The 17823-nt window shown below is 40.1% G+C and overlaps 1 protein-coding gene across 1 annotated transcript in view; it reads right to left on the reverse strand.

Moving 5' to 3' along the window:
• Window positions 1–17823, reverse strand: part of RCOR1 (REST corepressor 1) — a 127074-nt gene that overhangs the window by 41165 nt on the left and 68086 nt on the right. Inside the window, exon 3 of the mRNA XM_040256888.1 lies at window positions 4751–4834. Within this exon, the coding sequence (XP_040112822.1) occupies window positions 4751–4834 (84 nt within the window). The remainder of the gene's footprint in view (window positions 1–4750; window positions 4835–17823) is intronic.

Consider the following 17823-nt stretch of genomic DNA (forward strand, 5'->3'; position numbering starts at 1 on the left):
GCACATTTTCTAGGCATATTCCAAAGGTTGCATCCTTCCTTAAGGAAGTTTTACTTAGACACACCCAAGAGCAACTGTGTAATATCAGTAATACTTTAAACTTTTTGGTTTATTAAATCAGACAGCACACCAAGGGAGACCTGTGTGATAAGAGCTCAAACCAGAAATCTAGACCAACCTTGGCTACTAACTAGCTGAGGGACCCTAAACATTTGACCTAACTTCTCCAGATCCCAGGTTTTTGCAACTAAAAGGAAGCAGTTGGACTAAAGGAAATATATAGAAATGATCTGTTTACATTTCATTGCCCCCCTCTTTGTGCGTCAGAATATAAACTTCCTGAATCCCTCCCTCCAGGTACCTACCAGGCATACAAGACCACTCAATAAAAATGTGAAGGAAATCAATTCTCACTGAATAAACACAAATTCGATATAACTCTAACTGAGATCCTTTTGGAGGAAATGTGCTTTTTAAAAAATAATAAAAATATAAAAAGAAAAGACTAAATTATGGTGCACCCATACTTGTTAGTTTCAGTTCAGTTCAGTTCAGTCGCTCAGTCATGTCCGACTCTTCGTGACCCCATGAACTGCAGAATGCCAGGCCTCCCTGTCCATCACCAACTCCTGGAGTTCACCCAAACTCATGTCCATCCAGTCAGTGATGCCATCCAGCCATCTCATCCTCTGTCGTCTCCTTCTCCTCCTGCCCCCGATCCCTCCCAGCAGCAGAGTCTTTCCCAATGAGTCAACTCTTCACATCAGGTGGCCAAAGTATTGGAGTTCCAGCTTCAGCATCAGTCCTTCCAATGAACACCCAGGACTGATCTCCTTTAGGATGGACTGGTTTGATCTCCTTGCAGTCCAAGGGACTCTCAAGAGTCTTCTCCAACACCACAGTTCAAAAGCATCAATTCTTCAGCAATCAGCTTTCTTCACAGTCCAACTCTCACATCCATACACGACCACTGGACAAACCATAGCCTTGACTAGACGGACCTTTGTTGGCAAAGTAATATCTGCTTTTCAATATACTATCTAGGTTGGTCATAACTTTCCCTCCAAGGAGTAAGTGTCTTTTAATTTCATGGCTGCAATCACCATCTGCAGTGATTTTGGAGCCCCCCAAAATAAAGTCTGACACTGTTTCCACTGTTTCCCCATCTATTTCCCATAAAACTACATAACTGTAAATATATTCAAACAGAACAAAGTCCCAGATAATATTGTTAAGAGAAAACTGCTAAACAGCTCATATATGTGATTTAAAAATCATACACTTATTAATATGTATAAACATACTAGGAAAAGTATATATCTATATAGTAAATAGTAATTATAAGAGGGCTTTAATTGACTACATTATACATTCTATATTGTTCAAAATTTCTACAACAGCACTTATTTTTATAACCACAAAATAATTTTGTAAACTTGCAGTAACCCTAAGAGGAAGAACTCTAAGCAGTTACTTAGGAAGAAAGAAACCAACACAGAGAAAGCCAGTGATCTACAGACATCCTTACACATGGGGACATCTCTGCACTTCTAGTAGATGTCCCCAGTCTCCTGTTTCTAATAAAATCAGAGTCAACTGTTGGACAGTCAAGATTTCCACTTTCTTTCAAAATAAATGAGAAAGACAAAAAGAGACTTCTTTTTGTCTATATATTGGGAGGGAGAGAAGCTGAGGGGGAAATGACAGATGGTAAAGAGAATAAATTATGTATATTTGTCCGCACTGACACTATAGTTACATTTTAGTTATGATTAGACGACTACTCAAAGAGCGTGACCCCCAAAGCTCCACAAGTGGAACCTAACTGACACCATGGATTACACTCACATCCTCACACTTGGGCAGTTAAGCAAACTCATGGATCCACAATTCCACTCCTAAGGATGTATCTTCAGTTCAGTTCAGTTCAGTCGCTCAGTCGTGTCCGACTCTTTGCGACCCCATAAATCGCAGCACGCCAGGCCTCCCTGTCCATCACCAACTCCCGGAGTTCACTCAGACTCAGGTCCCATCGAGTCAGTGATGCCATCCAGCCATCTCATTCTCTGTCATCCCCTTCTCCTCCTGCCCCCAATCCCTCCCAGCATCAGAGTCTTTTCCAATGAGTCGACTCTCATGAGAGGTATCTTACAAAATACTAAAAACACAATGGCAACAAAAGAGAACAAAGCTCTATGATTCAGGTTTTCACCATCACCTTCTTTTACAATAGCAACAAATTAGAAACAATCTAAATTTTTAAGAGAATGGTTAAATACCCAATACATTCATATGATAAAATATTCAACATTATTTTAAATGTTCACCAGGGGTCCAACAAGGTGACAAATACAAGTCACTGTTCAGGAAGATAATATGCACTCACACGCAGAGAAATCCATCACCTCACTCACAAAACCATGCACAGAGGAAAAGAGGGACTGGGAAGACATCCCAGAATGTTCTCCGACAGGTGTCTCTGGGTAATGAAGGGACAGGTGAGGTGAACTGTTTCTTCTCCATACTCTTCTGTGTCTTCTGAACTTTCAATAATATGTAAATGTTACTTTTAGATTAGTTTAAGAGTTAAAGTTTTAATCAACAGTATCAGGACTTATATTAAAGCTGCTAATTTATTTTAGGCAATACCACTGTTTAAAAATCCATTACTGTTCATATTCTGTTCTTTACGTCTAAGTCTAGGAAAAACAAGCTAATATTAAAATTAAATTCTGACTTCCAGGATTTTCAAAGGTAATACAATAACAGCAAGAGTTAGTACACACAATCTCCAGTGCAATAACAGCAGGAAGCAACTGGAATGAAGAGGGGGCTGAGACCTGAGGCATGTGACCTGAGGGACACACTGGGAGCACCAGCTAGGGTGAAGACCAGCAACACAGACACTCCCGGCGCCACTACCGATGCTCTGTGCTCACAGCCTCTTTAAACCTAATCGTGGAATGCCATCTGTAACATGGGGACAAAAATGTCCTCTTCCGTTACAGTAAAGACTGACTGATACAAGAATATAGAAAAGCATTTTAGTCCAATGCTCAACAAATGCTCAACATTTTTAATGTTTAGTTCTGGGCATCATAATTTAAGAGGGGCACTGTGATTAAATAGAATATGCTCAGCTGTGCAACAGAGATGAAAAAAGACTCCAAAACTGAAGCAAGAAGAAACCCTGGAGGCCACCAGGCAGAGTTAGCTTGGACAGGGACAGCAAAGGTGGCACGAAAACTGAGCACCTAAGACCCAAAGGGAAGCAAACTTACTCAGCAGAGATCGGAAAACAAAGCTTAAAAATTACACGGACGCAAATTTTCAGCTCTGTTAGAAGCAACAACATGTTTGAGCAAATGATCAAAGGGATAAAGCCAACAGGAAATACAAAAAAGGACTTCCTTCCCCAGCACAGTAGGGGCATCAGAAACACCAATACACTTCCTTCTGCTCTTCCTTTTTCCATGATAAACTCATCAAGCAGTAGCCTGATAGAGGCAAAATTAAGATACTCTAAAAATCAGATTAGATTTGAGATTACTTTATTCTTGCTAAATTTAGCATTACTAAGAGTAGTTGAATTTCCTGTGCTCCACAGAGGGTACTGTATTTTTAAAAACATCCTTTTTGGTCAAAATTAAACGTTTCTTTACCATATGAGCTCTCTGCATCTTAAATGTGCAAACATGCGTGTTACCTGTACAAGAGGGGTACATTCAGTGTGCATCACCTCTAACTCTTACATGATGGAGGAAACCTGCTGACACCAACTGTAAAGCACAACCTGGGAAATTCCGGTCGAAGCCTGAGAGCACAGCCTTCATTCACAATTCAAGTTTCCTGACCAACATTTACCACTGATGTTTTCTAAGCCCTAACACATTTTAGAGCACTGATTCTTATCTGATTTCTTTCAAAGAGCCCTTGAAAGCCCCATTTTTCTCCAGGAAAACATACATAACCCCCCCACAAAAAAAAGGCATGTGATTTCTGAGTTCACAAATCCCCATAAATTCCATCCATGGACAACCCCACACACACTGAATAATTCTCAAAGAGGGGAATTTAGAGTTTTTTCTGTCTTTAAAGCTATGACAAAAACAAAAACTTTGAAAACAGCAAAGACTTATGGCAATATAGCAAATATAAAATTATTCTTGCCTGATCATCTGAGCAGAGGGGACAGAAAAAGTGAAAAGGCAAAGTTGGGAAATACAATTAACCTCACTCTAGGATCCGCACCCCTTAAAAGAAACCCCAAAGTAGCTCAGAATATTCATGCTCCCAAAATGTAAACACAAAAGAGCCAAGCTCTGCCTCTGACCAGGCCGAATCGTACATCATGAAATCTGTTTTCAGTAAACATGTGTGCCTTCTGTAATCCTTCCACTAAGGAATCTGTTCAACTCTTCGTCTTTATAGATCTATAAATTCCCAGCTGAAGGAGTTTTACCCTGAATTATCATTTTCTTTCCACTCTGAACCTTTCCTCCTAGTTATTTCAGAATACTAGCTACTTCCGCATTTTACATATAAAGTAAATTATGAAACCATACTTTAAGAATCTTTAAATCATTATATGACAGGATACAACAAAGAACATATTTTCAGATTCTTCAAATTACTTACTTAAAAAATGTAAAATAAATGTAATATATCTAGAGACTTTTAGCTACAAAGGTAACTCTAAAAGTTTGGAGTAAATAAGAAAGATGGAAGATAAAAGTACTTTAAAACTTACATTTTGCTTCTGACAGATTCTGATTAGGTGACCAGACCAGCATTCCAAGATTGTCTCGTTCTTGACTGCGTTTTGCTAGTTTGGCTTGAGAGAAATAAAAAAATAAAATTCTTATTAAAAATTTAGCAGACATAACTAGTGACAACTACCACCACCACTCTGGTCTGTTTTAAACCTCAGAAGATGATGACATCACCCAGTCTACTGAAATCAGCCCCAATGGAACCCGCGCATTTAACATGGGTGGGTGCAGGGGGAGTCCTGAAGTTTGCTGAAACATTTCTGCTTCCAAGTCTTTTTCTACCTAAACTTTTATTTATGTAACAGGCACATATGAGGCAGGTGTGACTGCTATTCTCATTTGTGAGGTAAGGAAACAAACAGGTCACTCAGCCGCTGGGAGGCAGACGGCTGCAGCGCCTGAGGGTTAGTCACCACCAACTAAGATGCTCTGCATCCAGACGGGGACACAGAGAACGGAAGCTGATGCAGCATGAGAAGCTGCATGTGGCAAGCTGTTCAAGGATTCTTTTCAAACTATGAATTTTTCACGTGCGCTTTGAATAACCTTACCCTTCACTGCCATTAGGGTACTGGTTATTTTAGTGATTTGACAGCAGGAATTCAAAAATTCTTTTAACAACTTTAAGAAAGAACATTATGTATGTGTTTAGTGGCTCAGTGTCCGACTCTTTGCGACCCCATGGACTGTAGCCCACCAGGCTCTTCTGTCCATGGGGATTCTTCAGGCAAGAATATTTGAGTGGGTTGCCATGCTCTCCTAAACGGGACCTTCCCAACCCAGGGTTTAAAGTCAGGTCTCCAGCACTGCAGGCAGGTTCTTTACTGACTGAGCCACCAGGGAAGCCTTTTAGAAAGAATAACCAACCATTTAAAAAGATTTAAATTGAAAGGAAATGTGTGAAGTGCATTCAAATTCTTAAAAATCTGTGATACAAAACAGTAGGTCAAAAGGTATACAAATGACATGTACAACTGGACTGACCACAAACAACAGTCAAAAATTACAATAGAGACAATTAAGATGTTATCTTCAGACGGTACAAAAGACTCAAGAGACAAGAGGCTCACTAATCAGTCTTTAGACTGATTTAGATCCAAACTCATTCATTCTAAAGACATTCTCTTACTTTATCTTTTTTTCTTTAAATAAATTCCTCTGAAACATGATGAAAGTTTTGCAATCTACTTCCAGAAAAAAAAATTCAACTTAAACACACACACCAATATAAACATACTTTTATAAAATTTATCAAGTCCTGTTTAAGAATTCCTGCTTTTATGAAGTTGCCAGATCTTTTGATCTTATCTTTTATATAAATTTGTATAACAACGTATTCTAGATTTTAATGAATTTCTGCACTTTTGCTAAAATCTGTGTGGCAGCTACTTTAAAGAAAACTGATGGAATGGTAGGAAGGCAAGACTATGAACAAGGCAAGATTAAAGGTGGAATTTACCTGCTGGGTAGGAACAGGGTGTAATGAACAGGGACACTGGAGTATGATAAAAGATGGGAGTGACTGCTTTTAAGTCACTTTTTTATATGGTTTTTAAATATGGTTCTGACTTTTAGAACAATGTTAAGGCTACACAAAATCTAAAAGTAAAAATAAAGTCAACAAAGACTCGTGTGAGGATGAACCAGACATGGATTACAGGCTTTCGGTATTTCAAGTAAAAATCCAAAGTCAAAACAGAAATCAAAGAATCCACATTGAGAAAGCAGAATTAAAACTGTTTTTATTCATAGATGACATGATCACCTGTGTAGAAAATCTACTGTACCTACAAAAAGTTGTTAGACTGAATGAGTTTCGGCAAAGTTGCAGGAAACAAGTTGTTTCAACTCAATTTCTATATATGTGTGTAATCAAAAATCAAAATCAAGGAATATCCCCATTTAGTTGATAGATGTGATAGACATGGGCTTCCCTGCCTGCAGTGCAGAAGACCAGGTTTTGATCCCTGGGTCGGGAAGATCCCCTGGAGAAGGAAATGGCAACGCACTCTAGTATTCTTGCCTGGAAAATCCCCTGGACAGAGAAGCCTGGCAGGTTACAGTCCATGGGGTTGCAAGAGTCGGACATGACTGAGCGACTTCACTTTCACTTTGGACTTTCCTTGTGACTCAGATGGTAAAGAATCTTCCTGTAAAGCAGGAGACTCGGGTTTGATTCCTGGGTGGGGAAGATCCTCTGGAGAAAGGAATGGCAACACTTGCCTGGAGAAATCCATGGACAAAAGAGCCTGATGGGCTACAGTCCAGGGGACCACAAAGGTTTGGACGCGAGTGAAGACAAACACTGAAAACTGCTAAATATCTGAGAGAAACTAAAACTAAAGATCTAAGTAAATAAAAAGATATATCATGTATATGGATCAAAAAACTCAAATATTATTAAGATAGCACTCTCCCCAAAGTACTGTATAGATTCAACACAATCCCATCAAAATCCCAGTATACTTTTTTGTAGAAATTGACAAACATCCTAAAATTCCTGCAGGAATGTAGAGAACCTAAAATAGCCACAACTACTTTTAAAAAAAGCAAAGCTGGAAAACATATACAGTCTGAACTGAACTAATTATGAAGATTCAGTAATCAAGACAGTGTGGTATTGGCACATAGAGAAAGAAATGGAATAGAATGGAGCCCCAAGACAGAACCCCTCATATAGGATCAACAGATTTTCCACAAAGGTGCAAAGGTAAAATTCAATGGAGAAAAATAATCTTTTAAACAAATAATGCCTGAACAAATGGATATTCATACTTAGAAAAATTAATAGATCTAGTCTTACCCCATATACAAAAATTTGTTCAAGACTAAATATAAACCCCCAATTATAAAACTTGTAAAAAATATTTTTGATTTTAGGTTTAGAGAGATCTTTATTAGATAAACATCCAAAAGCACAATCCATAAAAGAAAAAAGTTTATAAATTGGATTCATCAAAGGTAACAACTTATTTTCAAATACTACTAAAGGGATAAAAGCCAAGCCAAAGACTAAGAGAAAATAATTATAAACCACATATCTGATAGAAACTTGTATCCAGAATATATAAAGAACTCTCTCAAGACTGAACGATAAGAAAAACCTCAACTGTCAAGAAATGGGCAAAACATTTGAATAAATACCAAAGAAATGGATAGCAAACACATGGAAAGGCATTAAACACCAACAGTCATTAGAGAAAGACAAAACCACCTGAGACGTCACAACATACCTACCACAAAGTATAAAGTTAAGAAGACTGACAATGCCCACAGTTGGGCCATAATATAGAGAAATCAGAACTCTCCTAAGCTGCTGGCAGAAGTGTGAAATGGTACTATCACTTTGGGGGAAAGCCCAGCAAACTTCCTAAAATTGCAGTATATCCATTTAAAGGAATAAACCTCAGCAATAAAAAGGAAAGAACTATTCAGGCACACGGTATGAACGAATCTCAGAAGAATCCTGCTGAGTGAAAGCATTACAGACACAGAAGAGGAGGTGAGAAAGGATTCTGAGGTGCTAGACAGAAACTGGTGCTTAGCGTTAAGAACCAACCGGTTTTAGTGTCCACAGACGTACACAGGTGTGCACGCACAAATACATGACTGGTCCCGGTATGCCCACCTCCAGACTCTGGACACAACGACAACCCGGTAAGAAAATGAGCACATCTAGCTGTCCGACCTCCGTCTCTACCTGCCACTCTACAAGAGAGGAAACGAGATCTCCAGAGGAGAACGGCTGACTCCAGGCCTCGGAGGGCTAGGACAGGAAAAGTATAGGAGAAACTGGAATATTCTGTTATGCCAGGAGGTAGCATGCACGCTCAGTCACTTCAGTGTATGACTCTTGCAATCCCATGGATCTTAGCCTGCCAGGCTCCTCTGTCCGCGGGATTCTCCTCACAAGGATACTGGAGTGTGTTGTCATTCCTTCCGCTTCCCCACCCAGGGATCCCACCTGTGTCTCCTGCATCTCCCGCACTGCAGGACAATCCTTTACTGCTGAGTCACCGGGGAATCCCAAGCGCTAGCAGAGCGCTCAAAGAATGATGGAATCTATCTACCACGGATCGAATCTGCAATAATCTGAGCAAAATAAATGATCACAATAAAATTATAATCCATAAATCATGAAGTAATAATGATCTATGAGTTCATACTGACACAGACAAATGGACAGCATAAAGGCAAATGAGGCCACAACAGCCAGGTTGAAGCTGGATAACTTACACCACTCTGCTTTAAGACTCACTGTATCAAAGTACAGTAATCAAGGCAGTATGGTACTGGTAAATAAGGCACACAGATCAATGGACCAGATGGCAGACCAGAAATAAGCCCATATAAATATGGTCAACTGATTTGAAACAAAGATGCAAAAGCAACTCAATGGAGAAAGGGTATCCTTTTCAACAAAGGGTACTTTAATAATCCGAAGGACTTCCCTGGTGGTCCAGAGGTCAAGACTGCGCTTCCACTGCAGAGGGCGCGGGTTTGATCCTAGATCAGGAACTAAGATCCCACATGGTGTGTGGTGTGACCAAGAAGTTTGTTTTTTTTTTTTAATGGATCTCTATATGCAAAAGAAGTGAAACTCGACCTATACCTCATACCTTACAGAAATTCAATTCAAAATGGATCTCAAATATAAACTGACTCTGTGCGACCCTGTGGACTGTTCCCCACCAGGCTCCTCCATCCATGCGATTCTCCAGGCAAGAGTACTGGAGTGGGTTGCCATTGCCTTCTCCAGGGGATCTTCCTGACTTAGGGATCGAACCCCGGTCTCTTGCATTGCAGGCAGACACTTTACCCTCTGAGCCACCAGGGAAGCCCTTTTAAATATAAAGGTAAAACCTAAAGATACAAATCTTTTAGGAAAAAACATGAGAAAATCTTCATGAACTTGATTAAGGAAAGCATTCTTAGATGTAACACCAAAAGCACAATCCATAAAAGTTAAAAACAACAAACTGAGCTTAATAAAAACTCAGACTGTGAGAGAACATCTGCGAAGCACGGCACCGGACAAGGACTTGTACCCAGATCATAGAAAGACATTTAAAACACGACAGTAAGAAAATAACCCAACTTTAAAAATGGGCAAAAGATTTAACAACTGTTTCACCAAAGATGGCACATAAGCACATGAAAACCAACATCATTAGCCACTGGGGAAACACAAACTAAAGCCACGATGAGAAACCAGTGTATAACTATTAGAACTTCTAAAATAAAAGAGATAGATAATACCAAGTACTGATAAGAATAAGGAGCAACTGAAGCTTTCTGACAGTGCTGGGATCGGTGCAAAATGATAAAATCACTCAAGAAAAGTTCTGCAGCTTTAATCAGATACAACCGTATTTAACGAGTGACTCAACAATTCTATCTGACTATATACCCTACAGAGTTAACATACATGCATGCATGTTAAGTTGCTTCAGTCGTGTCTGAATCTGTGTGATCCTATGGACTGTAGCCTGCCAGGCTCCTCTGTCCATGGGATTCTCCAGGCAAGAATACTGAAGTGGGTTGCCATTCCCTTCTCCAGGGAGAATTAATATATATTCACAATAAAACCTGCACACAATGACTTACAATTCACAACTGTCAAAAACTGGGGAAGAAACCCAAATGTCCTTCAAAGAGTAAAAGGTTAAACAAGCTGGAAAGGTTAAACACAGAGCAATACTACCTAGCATTCAAAATACATGAACTACTGATAGAGCAGCAACGCGGCCATACCTCAAAAGCTTACATACTGTATAATTCCATTTACGTGACATTCTGGGATAGGTGAAAACTATAAAGGTAGGGAAGGAATGGAAGGAAGGCTAAGAGTTGTGTGAGGTAATGTTTTGAGGAGATGGAACTGTTCTGTATCCCAGCTGCAGGGGTGGCTACATGAAACTACACATGCCCTGATACTCACAAATACAAGACGCCAAATACCAGTCCATTTCACTGTATGCAATCAGTGCCATTCATTTCTGGACAGACACTGATATCTGCTGAAGGTGTTAATAACTCTGCAGCTGCTCTCTTTTGTGTAGTAGAGCTTTTATTGAAGTGTCATTGATGTACAAGATTTTTATAAGTTATAGTTGTACAACACAGTGATTCACAACATTCTCCTCATTTAAAGTTGATTACCAAGTGTTAAAAACCTTCCCTACCTGGAGGGAAGCTGAAGAAAGACAAGGAAACTAAAATTATCAGTTGCCATCAAGGGAATTCACACTGCCAGTGGGAATGTACATCGGTACAACTGCTTCAGGGAAAGCTGGCAATGTATGAAGCATAGATACTCTGCAACCCAGCAACCCATTTCTAGATATAATACATGTATCAGTAGCAATGCTTTTCAAAGTGCAAGTTGGGCCAATTTACTGATTGGGTCCTAACCAGCATTTAAAGAAAAAGAAAAAGAAAGAATAAGAATAGAAAACACCAGCATATTTTTCAAAGCTTTTAAGTACCTGCCTAGAGATTTCTTAACACAGATGTCAACTGGGCTGGTTATAACACCAGGCATGGAATCCAGCGTTAATCTAGGTGCTATAGCTTTGGCTATATGAGCTGACATTAAGTAAGGAAGAAACCCTCCATCCTGTGGGTGTGTTTTGTCTAATCACTGAAAGGCCTTATGGGGAAAACTTGAGATTTCTCTGCCTCAACACTGAGCCTCAGCTTCCTCCTGCAGGACCTGCCCTACAAAGTTCACATGTGCTGGGCATCCACGATCACAGAAGTCAATACCATAAAATAATGTCTAAACACTCACCCACACACCACTGCTTCCGTTTCTCTGAAGAATTCTAACATGGATGGTCATTACAGCACTGTTTACAGTGCTATGATGTGGCAAAATCTTCAAAGTCCATCCACAGGAACTAGCTGAATCACAGTATAGATATCCAAAGGGACCAAGCACAGAAAAGAAAGGAGTTGAGTGGTTCTTCAAAAGCCTGAACAGAGTCACTGTAACTCAGCAATTCCATTCCTAGGTGTACAGCCCAGAGAAAGGAAAACGTGAAAGTGAAAAGTGGAAGTGTCCGTTGCTCAGTCATGTTCAACTCTTTGTGACGCCATCCACAGACTGTAGCCCGCCAGGGTTGTCTGTCCGTGGAACTCTCCAGGCAAGAATACTGGAGTGGGTAACCAGTGTGTAGCCACACAAAAACTTGTATACAAACTTTCACAGCACTATTCATAACAGCCAAAAGGTGGAAACCATCCAAATGTACATCAACTGATGAATGAATAAGCAAAATTTAGTCTATGTATATGATGGACTACTATACTGCCATAACCAAGAATGAAGTATTGATCCATGTTCAGTATAGATTCAACCTGAAATCATATTAAAAGTGAAAGTAGTCTGTCACAAAAAAAGACATAGTATACAATTCCATCTATATGAAATGTCCAGAGGAGGCAATTCTATAGACAGAAAGTGAGTGAGTGGTTGCTAGTGGGGGTGGGGTGGAGCAACTGTTATTGGGCAGAGCGTCTCTTCACAGGGCAGCAAGAATGGTCTAAAACTGAGTAGAGACGGTTGCACAATCCTGTGAACACCCCGAAAACCACGGATTTGTACATTTTAAACAACTAAATTGTACATTTTGTGAATATCTTAATAAAGCCATTATTTTAAAAGTGAGAAAACTTGTTTCTAGCCTAAGTATTTTTTTAATGAGTAAATGAATTAAAATGCAAAAATATCAAACCAGAGATAAGAAAAACCACCTCGTAAATTTAAACAGTGGATAAATCCCAGAAAAGAAGTGGGGGCACTGGATTGAGAGGAAAAAATGAAATTTGTGCTTTTTGCTCCACATGCTTTCTTATTGTTTGGATTCCCTTCATAAGAATGCATTCAAGTAATACACGATTAAATTCTCTTTTACAAAAGAAAAGAGAATTCATTTAAAACTTAGAGAATTATTTCATGATTGCAATTTCATATCTCTTATGTTGCTCATTTCCTAAAAACTGGAAAACCTGCACAGATTACTTAAAAAAGAAAGCTAAGTATGTTTCCAGAATTAAAGAATTTAGACCTTTCATGGGGAAGCCACTGCAACGGAATAAAGGCAAGCAAAGCCTCACTAAGTTTCAGGAAACGCCATCTCACTCAGTTTCCTCGTGTAATCACAGGGAGGCACATAGTGCCTAAAAACATGGGCAACAAACAAACAACTTGAAAAACCTACAACCTATTTCTTGTTTACTCTCCTTGACCAGCAGGAGGAAAACAATTTTAAGCTAACTTTCCTTGAGGATTAGCCTCTCAGACTGCCATGATAAAAATATACTCAAAGAGGACAAATACTCAACAAAACACTGTATGCAACAGTTTGCAGACACTGGACTTCAAATACTGCAATTAACAAACACAGAATTATAAACACATATGGAATGCTTAAAGAAACACAAGTGGGAATCACAGAAATGAGTAAGCAACAAAAGAGCAAACACAAAGACATGTATAACAATGTTAGCCCAAAACCAAAAGCACAAAAGTAAAAATAAATAAGTGGGACTACATCAAAATAAAAGCAAAAGCATTTATCAGCAAAATGAAAAGGCAACCTATTGAAAACCACTGAATCAAGAGAAAATACTTGCAAATTTGGGGAGAAAATACTTGCAAACCATATATCTGATAAGTGACTAATATACAAAATAAAAAAGAACTCATACAACTTCACAGCAAAAAAAAAAAAAAAATCCAATTTAAAAATGAGCCAAAGATTCAATTAGACAACTTTCCAAAGAAGATATATAGGTGGCCAATACATACATTTAAAAAAGAAAGCTCAACATTATTAATCATCAGGGACACGCTATGAGGTGTTACTTGGCACCTGTTAGAATGGCTATTATGAAAACAGACAAGACACAACAAGCGTTGGTAAGAAGGTGGAAAAAAGGCACACTGTCAGTGGCAATGTAAATTGGTATGGAGGTTCCTCAAAACTTAAAACTAAAGCTATCACATGATCCAGCAATCCCACTTGTCTGAAGAAAAAGGAGAGCACTAGATCAGAAAGATGCACACACCCAGCGCTCACAGCAGCACTAGAAGCAGCAGCCAATGCCGGCAACAACCTCAGTGGGCATCCGTGGATAAGAGAATGGACACACAGGAATACTATTCAACTATGAAAATGAAACGCTGCCATCCAGGACGATCTGGGTGGATCCCGAGGGCAGTACTTAAGGAAAACACGGCAGAGACAAACACCACATGAGCTCACTGATGTGGAATCTGGAAAAGCTCAGACACAGAAAACAGCAGTGCTTACCAGGGGTGGAGGGCAGAAAGGGGTGATATCATGAGGGGAAGATCAAAAGGTGCAAATTTTCAGTGCTAGAATGAATAAACCATGGGGATGTAACGAACAGCATGGTGACTATAACAACACTGTACTACAAAAAATAAACTCAAAATGATTGAAAGACCTAAATATAAGACACGACACCATAAAACTCCTAGAAGCGAACATAGGCAAAAAATTCTCTGACATAAATTCATGCCAATATTTTCTTATATCAGTCTCCTAAGGCAAAAGAAATAAAAGCAAAAATAAACAAATGAAACTTAATTAAACCTAAAAGCTTCTGCACAGCAAAGAACACCATCAGTGAAACAAAAAGACAACCTACGGAAAGGAAGAAAATATTTGTAAATGATATGATCAACAAAGTGTTAATATCCAAAACACACAAACAGTTCACACAATTCAACATCAAATAAACAAAGAACCCACTCAAAAAATGGGCAGAAGATCTAAACAGACATTTTTGCAAAGCAGACATACAAAAGGTCAAGAGGCAAATGAAAAGATGCTTAACACTGCTAATTATTAGAGAAATGCAAATCAAAAGTACAACAAGGTATCAACTCAAACCACTAAGAATGGCCATAATCAAAAAGTCTACAAATGATAAACATTGATGAGGGTGTGAAGAAAAGAGACTCTTCCTACACTTCCTGCAGCTGCTCTGAAAAACAGCATGGAGGCTCCTTAAAAAGCAAAAAATAGGACTTCCCTGGCATTCCACTGGTTAAAACTCCATGCTTCCAACGCAAGTCGCAAGGGTCAGGGAACTAGGATCCCGCATGCTATGTGGTACAACCAAAAAAACAAAAAACCAAAAAAAGAGCTACCAGATGATCCAGCAATGCCACTCCTGGACATAAATCCAGAAAAGATGAAAATTCAAAAAGACCCATGCACCCCAATGTTCACAGCAGCACTGTTTATAATAGCCAAGACATGAGAACAACCCAAGTGCCCATGGACAGATGACCGCCTTAAGAAGATGCAATGTGTATACAAATCAGTTCAGTTCAGTCACTCAGTTGTGTCTGACTCTTTGCAACCCCACAGACTGCAGCACACCAGGCTTCCCTCTTCATCACCATCTCGCAGAGCTTGCGCAAACTCATGTCCATGGAGTTGGTGATGCCATCCAACCATCTCATCCTCTGTCGTCCCCTTCTCCTCCCGCCTTTAATCTTTCCCAGCACCAGGGTCTTTTCAAATGAGTCAGCTCTTCAGATCAGGTGGCCAAAGTACTGGAGCTTCAGCTTCAGCATTAGTTCTTCCAATGAATATTCAGGACTGATCTCCCATAGGATTGACTGGTTGGATCTCCTTGCAGTCCAAGGGACTCTCAAGAGTCTTCTCCAATACACAGTTCAAAAGCATCAACTCTTTGGCACTCAGGTTTATGTTCCAACTCTCACATCCATACATGACTGCTGGAAAAACCATAGCTTTGACTAGACAGACCTTTGTCGGCAAAGTAATGTCTCTGCTTGTTAATACGTTGTCTAGGTTGGCCACAGCTTTTCTTCCAAGGAGTCAAGTGTCTTTTAATTTCATGGCTGCAGTCACCATCTGCAGTGATTTTTGAAGCCCAAGAATACTGTTTCCACTGTTTCTCCATGTGTTTGCCATGAAGTGATGGGACCGGACGCCATGATCTTAGTTTCCTGAATGTTGAGTTTTAAGCCAACTTTTTCACTCTCCTCTTTCACTTTCATCAAGAGGCTCTTTAGTTCTTCACTTTCTGCCATAAGGGTGGCTCCATATCTGAGGTTATTGATATTTCTCCGGGCAATCTTGATTCCAGCTTGTGCTGCATCCATTTCATATGTGTATACACATAAACACACACTATAGAATATTACTCACCCATAAAAAAAGAATCAAATATTGCCATTTCTGGCAACATGGATAGACCTAGAGAATGTTACACTTAGTGAAGTAATTCAGGAAAAAAACATTTTATGGTATTACTTAAATATGAAATCTAAAAAATAATAAAAATCAATCTATATACAAAGCAAAAACAGATTCACAAACATAGAAGACAAACATACTAAAAGGGAAAAGGGGAGAGGATAAATTAGAAACATGGAGCTAACAGATAAAATCTACAATCTACTATACATAAAATAGGTAAGCAGCAATGAGTTACTGTATAGCACAGGGAATTATGGGGCTTCCCTGGTGGCTCAGATAGTAAAGAATCTGCCTGCTATGCAGGAGACCTGGGTCGATCCCTGGATCGGGAAGATCCACTGGAGCAGAGAATGGCTACCCACTCCAGTATTCTTGCCTAGAGAATTCCATAGACAGAGGAGGCTGGGGGATTCAGTCCATGGGGTCACAAAGAGTCAGACATGACTGAGTGACTAACACTTTCACTTTCATTTGGGGAATTATATCCACTATCTGGTAATAAACTATAAAGGAAAATAATCTGGAAAAAATAGATACAGGACTTTCCTGGTGGTCCAGTGGTTAACAATCCAGCTGACAATTCAGGGTTCACGGATTTGACCCCTGGTTGGGGAAGATCCCACATGCAACAAAACCCATACCCCCACAACTACTGAGCTCCCATGCCACAGCTACTGAAGCCAGGTTCCCCTAGAGCCTACACTCCACAAAAAAGAGAAGTCACCACAGTGGGCAGCTCACATACTGCAGCAAAGATCAGCCCTCGTTTACCCCAGCTAAGGGGTCTCCTGGTGGCTCAGTCAGTAAAGATTTCACCTGCAAAGCCAGAGACCCGGGTTCGATCCCTGGGTTGGGAAGATTCCCCTGGAGGAGAGCACGGCAATCTACTCCAGTATTCTTGCCTGGAGAATCCTCATGGACAGAGGAGCCTGGTGGGCTACAGTCCCTGGGGTTGGTTGCAAAGAACTGGACATGACTGAGCGACTAAGCACAGCACAGCCCCAACTAGAGAAAGCCTGTATGCAGCACGAAGACCTAGCGAAGCCAAACATAAATGTTACTGTTGTTGTTCAGTTGCCCAGTCCTGTCCGATTCTTTGCGACCCATGGACTACAGCACGCCAAGCCTCCCTGTCCCTCACTATCTCCCGAAGTCTGCCCAAGTTCATGTCCATTGCATCAGTGATGTCATCCAGCCATTTCATCCACTGACATCCTCTTTTCCTTCTGCCCTCAATCTTCCCCAGCATCAGGGACTTTCCCAGTGAGTCAGCTGTTCATCAGGTGACGAAAACACTGGAACTTCAGCTTCAGCATCAGTCCTTCCAATGAGTATTCAGGGTTGATTTCCCTTAAGATAGACTGGTTTGATCTCCGTGCTGTCCAAGGGACTTTCAGGAGCCTCCTCCAGCACCACAGTTCGAAGGCATCAACTCTTCGGTGCTCTACCTTCTTTACAGTCCAGCTGGGAAGACCACAGTCTTGACTATAAGGACCTTTGTTGGCAGAGTAATTTCTCTGCTTTTCAAGACACTGTTGAAAGCTTTCCTGCCAAGATGCAAACATCTTCTGATTTCATGGCTGCAGTCACCATCCGCAGTGATTTTGGAGACCAAGAAGAGGAAATCTGTCACTACTTCCACCTTGTCCCCCTCTACTTACCATGAAGTAAAGGGGCTCGATGACATGATCTTAGTTTTGTTTTGTTTTTTTAATTTAAGCCAACCCTTTCACTCTCCTTCACCCTCATCAAGAGGCTCTTTACTTCCTCTTCACTTTCTG

This window comes from Oryx dammah, unplaced genomic scaffold, assembly GCF_014754425.2.
Source record: "Oryx dammah isolate SB20612 unplaced genomic scaffold, SCBI_Odam_1.1 HiC_scaffold_16, whole genome shotgun sequence".
In the NCBI taxonomy this organism is placed as follows: Eukaryota; Metazoa; Chordata; class Mammalia; order Artiodactyla; family Bovidae; genus Oryx; species Oryx dammah.